The 11,082-nt window shown below is 35.6% G+C and overlaps 1 protein-coding gene and 1 long non-coding RNA gene across 3 annotated transcripts; both read left to right on the top strand.

Moving 5' to 3' along the window:
• Positions 1-236: 236 nt before the first annotated feature.
• Positions 237-2,382, top strand: LOC127798013 (uncharacterized). Its single transcript, XR_008022318.1, has 3 exons — positions 237-688; positions 1,235-1,318; positions 2,160-2,382. It is a non-coding gene; the product is annotated as an uncharacterized LOC127798013 (long non-coding RNA).
• A 5,235-nt stretch (positions 2,383-7,617) lies between these two features.
• Positions 7,618-10,265, top strand: LOC127798150 (uncharacterized). Of its 2 annotated transcripts, none has more exons than XM_052331498.1 (4): positions 7,618-7,857; positions 8,498-8,662; positions 8,775-8,838; positions 9,463-10,265. In XM_052331498.1, exons 2-4 carry the CDS (start codon positions 8,520-8,522, stop codon positions 9,766-9,768), a joined length of 513 nt encoding a protein of 170 aa, XP_052187458.1. In that variant the 5' UTR covers positions 7,618-7,857; positions 8,498-8,519; the 3' UTR covers positions 9,769-10,265. The 2 variants fall into 2 exon arrangements, with proteins under 2 accessions (XP_052187458.1, XP_052187457.1); XM_052331497.1 differs by having other exon boundaries at positions 7,626-7,861; positions 8,500-8,662.
• Positions 10,266-11,082: the final 817 nt, after the last annotated feature.

The following is an 11,082-nucleotide window of genomic DNA, read 5'->3' as shown; positions in this document are numbered from 1 at the left end:
GAAATTCAAAGGGGGCCAAATCGCAATTTTTGAAAATCTGCCAAAGTATGGCAGATTTGGCCGAGATTTTGGCCTGATTTTCTGGCGATTTGGGCAGCCTAGGGTCATCAGGGAGTGGCCTAGGGTGATCTAGGAAGCGTGGGGAAGAAGCCTTGGCCGGAAATCGGCCACGTGGGGGTCGAATTTGGCTATAAATAGCCAAGGGTTTCGGCCGAAAATGAAGCATCAAATTGCTCGATTTTGAGAGCAAATCGAGGGAAACCAATAAGGGGCTTTTGATCCTTGAGGGAAGGGGATCATTTCTGGAGATTTGGGAATTTTTGGGGTAGTATAAAGGGTGTTTTCGCATATATATACATTCGGCCGTATATATATATATATATACATTTTGCAATCGGGTTGTAGAGTGATCGATCGAGCGATCTAATAAGGGGCTTTTGTTTGCAAGGTGATGGGTAACTGATCTGGAAAGTTTCGTGCCAATCGGAGTTCGAATCGAGGGTCAATTTGATTCGCCGGAGTTCGGTGGCGGGATAGCTTCGGCCGACTGTTTTTGGCCAAATCGGAAGGCTTCTGGTGGTCTTTTCTGAGCAAGATTGGTACCATTGGGATCGACTAAGGGAGAGGAACAGCCTGGTGTCGTCGCTTCAATTTTTCGGTGTGCCGTTGCCGGAGAAGATGACCGGAGGTATTTTTGTGTTTTTTTAAATACTGAAAATATAGAAAATTTGATAAAAAATAGAATTAAAGGAATTAAAATTCTGAAAAAATATCCAGAAATTCAAGAAAGATGAATAGTTTAATTTGGTGAATTTTTATCTTGGAAATTTCTTGGGGAAATAATTATTTTTGATTTTTGAAATGAAATGTAAATAGAAAATAAATAGGAGGAATTTTTATAAAATTCTGGAAAAATTCCAGAAGTATAAGGAGTTTATTTTATGAGTTTTGGTGATTTTTCTTGAAGTATATTAGAAGTAAATCGATGAGAAATAAATTTTCTCAAGGAAAAGTAATTATGGAAATTTGAGAAAATAGGAGAAAAATCTGGAAAATTTCCAGAAAATACCAGAGGCTTATAAATATTGTTTTCTGAATTATTATGTAAAAATATTTGAGAAAATAGTTGTGTAGATATTTATTTTGGATTCTTAGAGAAGAAAATGGGAGAAAAATAGGAAAATTGTGAGAAAATTAAGGAAAATTATAATTGTTGGATAAATGTGATGATTAGGGTGCCTTGAGGGTTGAGACGAAGTGACTCGTGCGAAGATCGAAGAAGGCACGCAAATCGAGGCGTACCGAAATATCGCCAAAGGTGAGTGTTCGCCCCCAACTTTGTTTTGACTTGTGAGTGATTTTATCCGAAAAGATTTTAAGCGACATGTGAATGGTTTACTGGGAATGTTCATCCCTATGGCTTGGTTTATTATGGTTGTCCAAACAATTATTTACACATGCATTGAATTTCGTACGGTAAAGTGCATACATTGAGATGTTGATTTTATGCATGTTATGATTTTTCGGCGTTGGCTTGTTTTGTGTCGTCCATGTGGGACGTGGGTTGGTAACTTGTGACGTAGCCCAGAGTGACAGCACTCGGGATGCATACCTAGGATTAATGCTAGGTGACCCACTTAGGACGGGGCTGAGACGGACTTCACCCTACGGGACCCAAGTGGCGGGGCTGAGAGTGGACACCACCCTGATTGTTGGCTCAAGTGGCGGGGTTGAGAGTGGACACCACCCCAGGTTCCTTTGAGCGATAGCATTAATGCCAAGGTGACGTCGATTTCGAGGATAGTGCTGATGTGACACTCTTGGGGCTAGGGTTGCGTTGGGTTTTGGATTGCTTTTGAGTTGGAGTGTAAAGCCTAACAATGACAATGGGGTGATTCCCGGGTTCATATGTCGAGGTTGTCCCTCTTAAGCAGGATTGTTTTGCCAATGGGCCGAAGTGGTTGTGTCGCCTTTAGAGAGATTGCATTTTCCCCGATTAGGGTTAAGTGCTATGTGGAATTCTCTTAGGGTGGTGCATGTCGGGATTTATCGATTTTGTATATGATTTTTCATATCTGCATGAAAACGTTTTTGAACTCTCACTTAGATGATTCAGCATATAATTTGGACTATGTCCCTGTAATATTCAAACGTTCCAGGTGAAAGCGGTGGCGCCAAGGGAAAGAATATCATCGAGATGTAGCGGCTATGTTTAGTTTTCGTAGATTTTGTCCATGATTACGATGTTCAGAGGTTATGTAATATTTTGATATTTTCATGTGAAACATCGATTTGGTTATTGTAAAGAAATTGTCGATTATATATCATTGAGGTTTCGATCTTGCTTCCGCTGATGTAATTGTTGATACCTGTCTTAGTTTATTTATTATTAAATTTTGATATGCTAAGAAGGTACGATCGGGATTGACGGGAAATGATTATGACGAAGGTATATGTATTAAGAGACTTATGTTGTGTGTTCGATGTTGAAAAAAAAAAAAATATTCCCGTAATATCGAGTTAACGCTCGTTGTGGGAAAACCGGGGCGTTACACACATGTTTATATTTTTGTTAGCAGTTAGAGAACAATTATCTACTCTTGATCGTATTAACTTTTATTTGCCTAAATAGATGCTTTCTTTGCAAGCGTAGCATTTGAGCGACACAACCACATTTTCTTTAATTGTCCATATTCTCATGAAGTGTTGTCCTTATTTAATCGTTAAAAGAAATTTGGATGGCCTTAGCGTTGATACGAGATGGGTGTATTGTGGGTAGCGACAAGATGGAATGGTAAAGGTCATTGGCAGGTTACTAATCATTTAGTTTTGTAAGCCATGGTTTATTTTCTATTGAGATAACGTAATAAGAAATGCTTTAATAAGTAAGAGCGATTTGCATCCCAATTGGTGTGTTAGATCCAGTGTATTGTCTAGACAAAGTTAGCTATTATCTTCTTTTCCCACACCCTTCAAGGCCAAGCTCTACGATATTTGTGGCAATTTTTGACTGATCATTCTTCTTTTACTCCTCTAAGTCATACCACATAGTAACTGGGGGTTGAGATTACAAATGTATTAGCTTTTACGTAAAATGTTGGTTGACTCATGAGTATGTTTTTAGTACGCTAAGTCATTGTTTGGAAAGTAACTGAGAGTTGGCATCACAAATGTAAACACTCACGAAAGGTATCATTCTAATGATTAGGGAAGGTCATGAATTGACGGTTTTTCTATATATTAGTGTTCCTCCTAGTTAGATTCTGCAAGTGACTATTTTGAAGATCTTTTGTCATTGTATTTTCTACTCATCTATTTTGAACACCTTTTATGTTTCATAGGAGGTTGAATCATGAGTATGCTTTGATATCCTAATCATGAGTATGCTTTGATATCTTAAACTATAATGCTTAAGAAAATTGATTTTGCTAAATAGTATAAGAATGTGATACTGATAGAGATTTACTCTTTATATTTATACATGTTATTCTTTTTTATTGTTAGGAAGACTATATATTCTTTTATTTTTTGGTCTTTTGTTGTGAGGCTCGGAATATGCTCTATCTTAGAGTTGTAGATCGATTTAATTGGTTTTATGAAAATTTTATTTTAAAAAGTTTATGTTCATATTAAAAAAAATAAAAGAAAAAAAATGAGAGGATAACCTATCCAGAAACTTTGTGAAATTCGGTTTCAGTCCATTCTGATTTAAGACTCTTAGAGACCGAATCAACACCCTTAGTCGCTGGAAGGCTTGCGGTTGCTGTGGCGGACATGAGGGTAGAGGATGAAGAATAAGACGAAGAGATGGCAGAAGAAGAAGAGATAGCGGTTGCGGATGGAGGCGGTGGGGATGGATGGTGGCGGTTGTTACTGTTAGGAGAGATGGAGGCTTCTAGGGTTGAGAATGCAAGTGGATTTTATAATAATGGAGAAAATTGTTCACACGTGACAAATTGTTAATCCCATCCAATATATTAATTTATGCCACTTCGGTGGGGTAATGCCGCAGATATTAAATCCCACCCATTTTAAAATATCAAATGCAATAACATTATCAAAAGTTATTACTTCTTGCTAATTCATACCCAATAACATAATATAAATATCACACAGTCGTAGTGATATTTTCATCTTGTCCCAACACCCCTCCAATCAAGATTCAATTCAGTCTGCCTTTTAAGATACATGTTAAATTTGTGAGTTATAGTAAATTAAGATTCACATTAATAGGTTATGTATTATATTTCTTATCCTGCGCAGTAAGATAAAATTTTCATCTATAATTTACTTTCTCTATCAAAATCGAAAGCAAGAACAACGGGAGACCGTGTAAGAGCGATAATCCCAAAACTTAATTCAGTCTGCTTTTAAGACATAAGTTGAGTGATCAGATGAGTAATCAGATGAGTAATATAACAATATCAATTTGATAGATTGCGAGTTCGATCATCACTAGATCAAATGCTTAACTTGCGATTTAATTCTCCTGACATAGTCGAAGATATGAGTATTAGAAGTCATGCAAGAGCGATCATGTCAAGACTCAATTCAATCCTAGCTAATTAGCTCAAGTTAATCGGTTCGCAATAATAATTAGTGAATTCAGTAAAATTTTAAATTCAAGTGAGATATTGAATTTTAATTAAATATTTAACATTAATCAATAAAATACTAATACCTTGCCTAAATGGGATCGGTGCGTAACAGCGAATCAAAAGTGACGATGATTACGGTTAGAATGGATTAGTTGAAAATGACAGCATCGTCAATCATCTTGTATGAGCAGGCCAGGCCAATGGCAAAGGCAATGGCATTGGCATCAATCTGTGTAATTAAGGCGAGCAGGGTGGACTTTCAGAAACTGGGAATCGGAGGATTACAGGAATAAATGAATGAAGTCGCCATGACATGATGAGTGAATTAGAATGCAGCGAGTACGGGATGCTCTGTAATCGCGCGGGTGGATATATATGTAAAGGAGCCAGCGGAGCAGATATTTAAGATTTATTTCTTGAGGGAGAGTAAAAAATGATTAATTGTCAGAGTCGGGTATGAGATTTCTCGGGGACCCGAGCCTGAGCCTGAGCCTGAACCTGAATGGTCGGGTTGTCAGGCGGTTCGGTTGGAGTTCATTTTACGCGATTTGCGAGTCCTATTACGATAATTTAATTAATTAATTGTCAATCACGTGCCCTTTTAAAACACACACACACACAGCGGAGAACAATTTTTGACGTGGACGGAAAATCAGAATATTCAAAACAAAGAAAATTACATTATGTTTTCTTTATTTTTTAATTTTTTATTTTAATAGTTAATTTTTTAAAAATTTAAAAATATATTCCCTTTGTTATTTTAAAAAATTATTTCTCAAAATAAAAAATTAAAAAACGTGTTTTTTTTGAAAATTTTAAAATATTTTTTAATAAATTTAATTATTCAATAAATTATAAATATTTAATATTAATATATTATTAAATATATATATTTTAAAGTTAATAAATTTTGTAATATTTTTTTATTATAATAATAAAATATGAATAAATAAATAAATAAATAAATTTTGAGTTTAGAGTTTGTTTTAAATAAAAACACTCAAAATAATTTTTTTATTTTAATTTTTCTTTATAATTTTTTTTTTATTTTTAAAAACAACAAAGAGAATATTTTTATTATTTTAAAAAATTAAAAACTAAAAAGAACTTGAAAATAGCAAGAATTTGGTCCCAACATTATTTTCTTTACTCTTGAAGTTGAAAGAAAATAGCAAGAATTTGGTCCAACGAGGAATAGATAAAATAACATACATGTTTGACTTAAAAGTTATGAATTTACAGCTCAAATTATGTTATAAATTGTCGATATTTTAAAAAAATTGTGTTACGTAAAACACAAATTAACTTATCTATTAGTTTGTGATTTCTTCGGATTTTTAAGAGGATATGATGATGTTTTGTGAAGGTGAAAAATAAATTTTATAAGAATGATATTGGAATATGGATTTGATATAATTGGGAGCAATCTTTGTTATTTTAAAGGAAATAATATATGCAATACCTTAATTTTAAGATAGTTATAAAAATTGTTGTAAGGTTTAATGTTATGTTTTAAATTTTTTATATTATTAGTTAATTTTAGCTAAATGTTAAAAATAATTAAAATATTCTTATACTTAAAATATTTCTTTTTATTTCATTCCTTTTTTTTAAATCTCTTTTTGATCTCTATTTTTTTTCTTAGTAACCACTTGTACAACGTTACAACAGTAACAATAGTATTCTTTTTCTATCTCGCTTCTAAAATAAATTTAGATCTGACACTTCACCCCCCCCCCCCCCCCCCCCCCCCCCTCTCCAAGTGATTTAATGGGTGTTATTTGTCACTGACTATTGATTTTTTTTCTTTTAAAATGAGAGGAAAAAAAGATAGAAAAAGAGAAGAAGAATAAGAATAAAAATAAAAATAAGAAGATTATTTTATTTAATTTATTTAACAGTAATGGAAATTATTACTAATTTTGAAATATGAAAAACAGTTGTTTGTCAAACCTTATGGTGATAATTTTTCCTATTTTAAATGTTAATTTTGATAGTAATAATTTTATTATTATATGTTTCTTCTTTTGCTAAGGAGCAAAAGTTATTAACTTTTTCTTCGGCTTCATAATGTGAAATTAGGTATTATTGTAGTATGAATGCTTTTTTTTTTTTATAATTTTTTTCATCAAACACTTAAAAAAGAATAAGAATGTTATTTTATTCAAAATAAACTACTCTTTTACCTCCACAGGTGGCCACAACACAGACGCGAGCCCACGTCCAAAAAAAAAAAAAAAAAACGTAAAGTTTTGATTTATTTAATTAAGACTAAAAAAATAGAATTATATTACACGGAAATGGAAACGGGAAATGTTTTTAATAAAGAATGGAAACGTAGAGACGAATATTCTTCTAAAAAAATAAACATAAATAAAATTCAAAATAAGAATAAAAATATTTTAAAAACGTTTCCAAAATAAAAAAATAACTCCGATAAAATATTTTCGTGAAACATAGAAATGGAGTATCAAAATGATAGTGGCTGGCAAATGCCAGAGAGAGAGAGCAATGCTGGTTTGACCGTGTGGACTGGTGGCAACTGGCAAACGCCTCAACTTGATCTTTTTCTATTCTAGATTCAAATGAGAAAATTATTATTTAATATTCTATCAATTTATTTTGTAGTTTTTTTTATATTTTTTAATTTGATAATTTTTCACAATTAAAATATCTACCGACTGCTGTCAGTTTGGAGATAAACTAGAAACAGTTTATTTTTGCAACTCTCAAGTCTTGTGTCTATATTTTCGAATTTAAATATAATTTTTTGAACACTAAGCAACAGGAAAGGAAAGTTAAAATAAAAAATAATTTAAACAAAACTAAATATCTCAAAAATAGAAAATGAAATTGGTAAAGGAACATGACAAGTAGAGTTGTTGTTGGGGGGAAAAAAAACATTTACAAGCCACGGGAAAGGAATTCTTACAAGAAAAATAAAAGCAGTTTGTGCAGAGTCATGTTGGAGGAGGTCTTGCCGCCCCGCCCCGCCCGCACACTTGCCCCTCTCTCTCTCTCTCTCTCTCCTTCTCCGTATGGCTGGCTGTCAGACACAACCACGTTCTCTGTTCTGTCTCTCCCTCTATAAATCTCATCTACCCCCTTACTTAATATCCTTCTTTCCTACCTCTTGACCGTTTCTCTCTCCTAACCCCTCTATCCTTCTGTTACTAGTTGTATTTCAATCCTCCTCCTGGAGGACCTCTACCCATTCTCTCTCTACGCCTCGCCTCGCCTCTCTCTCTCTCTCTCTCTCTCAGGTACATACATACACACATACATATTCTCTCTTTCTCTTGTGTTTTCTGGATGGACTAGTTTCGCTGTTACTTGAGAAAATCCGTGAGCCATGACGGGTTTTCGCTTCTACGCCGCATAGGTTCCCCCAAACGATTAGATCTATTCGCCTGCTAACAGATCTGTGGCTGCAGATCAAACCTCGCCAAGGCACAAGTTTTAATTTTTGAATTTTCTATTCTCTCTCTTTTGAGGGAGTTCTTGATTTTTTGATTTCGACCTTTTTAGGGTTTCTCTTCTCCCTCTCCTAAAAAGATTTTATTTCTGGATAGATCTGAATAGATTACTATTTTTTTTTTTTTTTTATAATTTACCTGTTCGGATGCTAGATATGTGCCAGGCTGTTTTACTGATCTCGCCTATGCCTTGCACTCTCTCCGCAATTCTTTATTTTACTTCACCTCGTCTAGATCTGAATCTGATCTACGTCTCAACACCCCCCCCCCCCCCCCCCCCTCTCTCTCTCTTTATATTTCAGATCTCTTTGCCAGAGCCCCCAAATTTTTTTAATCTTTCCTTTTGTCTTTGTTTTCCACGGATCTACTACGCGTTTGTCTTGAAGCTTTTTTGTCTGATATTGGCTCGTTCTCTTGCTATTTAGGTATATAAGCTCTTGAGAAGATGAATCACTGGGCAGAGATGAGGAGCTCTGTTTCTTTCTCTGTTTCCATGTCGGACGGGAGAGAAACTGTGGTTTGCCCCAAACCTCGCCGTCTTGGTCTCTTGAGCGATCCAGTCCGACCCTTGAGATGGCATCTTACGAGGTAATTTTACTGTTCAATTTCATGGCTTCTTTCATTTCTCTTTCCTTTTTTGATGTGGGTAGCTAATTTGGAAACCATAGTGGTTCTAACTCTTTCCGGTTTTGATTGACAGTCACCAACCAGAGCTCTATGAATCAGAAGCAGGAACAGATCTGCTCGACATCATTCTCCCAAAGGTATGCCTTTAACCTCTGTTTTGTTTTTGTTTTCTTTATTATTCTGTGTTCCTATTCTTCTGGTTGCAGATTTACTTTTGAGTATTTGGAAACGCATATCTGTGAACAATGAAAAGAAAACAATTTAAAGATTATGCGTTTGTTTCGACTGTTATGGGAGGAAAGGAGAAATTTCCTTCTTTGTTTCAGGGTGTTGAGAGAGGATTGTTTCCTCTCTCTCTCTCTCAATTGAATTTTGAAACTAATATGGCTTTTTATTTGAGAATTCTATGTTTTTCTGAAGTAAAGAGAAGAATAAATGCTTTAACGGATGTTATCTTACTTAAAGCTCCTCTGTCCTGTTCCAAATGCCCTGAAGTTTTTATTATAGCTCTTATGTGATTCTGTAAAAGGGCAGCCTTATTGTAGTGGCTGTATTAGCGCAGGTTGCACACCAACTGTTTGATATAATTCCGCTTGGTGTGCTCTGTACTGCCTTGCGAGGGCTGGCCTAACAGAATACTTTTTGAGCGCGTGTTTAAATCAAGTTCTTGTTGTTTTAATTCGTTGATTAGATCATTCAGAAGTAATTTTGCTGTGTTGTTCTTTGGGTGTGAAGAATAACGGTTTTCTTTAATTTTACAGGGTGGTTATGGTGGAGAGCAATCTTTTGCAGAGGTAGCCTTGTCGCCCCCTTTTTTTTGCGGGTCACCGCCGAGCAGGGCATCTAACCCCTTAATTCAGGACGCCAGGTTCGGGGATGAGAATTTCATCCCGGTCTCGCCACGGTCCATTCCTATTCCTTCCGGGTTGTCATCGTCGCCATCCTCATCGGCAAGGAAGGGAGGGTGTGTTCGGGCGAATTTTGGAAACAACCCGGCTGTGAGGATTGAGGGGTTCGATTGTCTCGACAGGGATAGGCGCAATTGCAGCATCGCTGCCCTGGCTTAGACAACGAGCCCCACAAAGAAAGCAAGTAGATAGAGAAATGAAGCTGGAGAAACAGCAGCAATCTTGAAATTTAGCAGGAGAAGAGTTTTGAACATATTGGGTGGGGAGAAGAGTGGGAGTTGGATCCTTAATGGTGTGTATATATGTTTCAAAGTGTCTGTATGTAATTGCGTCTGTAAGTAAAGAGGAGAGTTAACAAATAATGGAGAGAGAGAGAGAGAGAGAGAGCTTGTTAGGTCTTATTTATGGTTTTAGGAAAAATCAAATCCCCAAAAGTTTTTAGAGTCTTGGTCATAATTAATGTAATTAGGTAGCAAGCAGCAGAAGGGGAGAGCAATTTTTAAAATTTTATTTCCATTTGGGGTCTTTGCGGGCGGCTTCCGGAAGAGAATTTGTAAAAAAAAAAATCAAGCCGGTGTTGAGTCAAATCCGTTGTTGTAAATATACGATATTTCATGGTTTGGTTCCTTATGAAGATCTTTCTCTTTCGATGGTGAGATGAATGGTTCGCTTAAGTGCCACGCACGCGAGCGACATCAAGAGATTTTGAGTTGGTTACGATTCCTTTGATACGATGATGTAATTTTGTTTCCTTTAGGGTTAGGGTCGGCGGTTGGTTTCTTGGAAAGTTCAATGGGGTACACGTCGATTCTTTCGTTTTCGGCGTGGAAAATTTTTCCTCTGCCCCCGCGGTGGCTGTGGGCATCTCTGGTTTTTTCGCATCGTTTATTTGCTTTTCCTTGCTCATTGGAACCGGCTTTGGAGTTTTGAGGTCCAAATCCCACGACCAAGACCCATCGTTTTCGGGCAATTTTTTTTTTTTTTTTGAAAATAAAACCCTTAAAATCGCAGAATAAGAGTATATTTATTATGGTTGGTTATGCGAAAGACATTGACATGATCTCGTACTGCTTTGAGGTCCTGCATATGTTAACTTAGCATGATGATGCGTGGGGTTGGAGAAATTGAGATTGAGGAGCAACAAATTCCCTTACAGCTGCAAGGGAAAAAGGATAAGACTGATAAAAAGAGTCTTGGTATTGGTAATCCTCAACTTTACCTCACAATTTTCTCCTTCCTTACCTTTTCTGTCTTCTTCTTATTTATTTTTATTTTTATTGTTTTTCTTCATCCAAAGGTCAGTTCAGTTTTTGTTTTTCAAATTCTTAGAATATAGGCAATCTCATTAATGGGCATGCTCAGTTTTTTTATTTTATTTTATTTTAATGACAAATATAAAGATAACATTTTTTTTTGTAACAGTAACGGTTGGTGGGCAATAGGCAGGGAGGAGGAGGAGGAGGAGGAGGAGGA

The sequence above is a fragment of the Diospyros lotus genome, chromosome 3 (genome assembly GCF_014633365.1).
Source record: "Diospyros lotus cultivar Yz01 chromosome 3, ASM1463336v1, whole genome shotgun sequence".
Classification (NCBI taxonomy): domain Eukaryota; kingdom Viridiplantae; phylum Streptophyta; class Magnoliopsida; order Ericales; family Ebenaceae; genus Diospyros; species Diospyros lotus.
The sequence above is the reverse complement of the archived record's forward strand: the minus strand, read 5'-3'. Positions and strand labels throughout refer to the sequence as shown.

Excerpts from the sequence above, each read along its gene's own strand:
- LOC127798150 (XM_052331498.1), top strand. The coding sequence starts at position 8,520 with ATGAATCACTGGGCAGAGATGAGGAGCTCTGTTTCTTTCTCTGTTTCC. Across the intron at positions 8,663-8,774 it reads TTGAGATGGCATCTTACGAG|TCACCAACCAGAGCTCTATG; the intron begins GTAATTTTACTG and ends TTTGATTGACAG. Across the intron at positions 8,839-9,462 it reads TCGACATCATTCTCCCAAAG|GGTGGTTATGGTGGAGAGCA; the intron begins GTATGCCTTTAA and ends TTAATTTTACAG.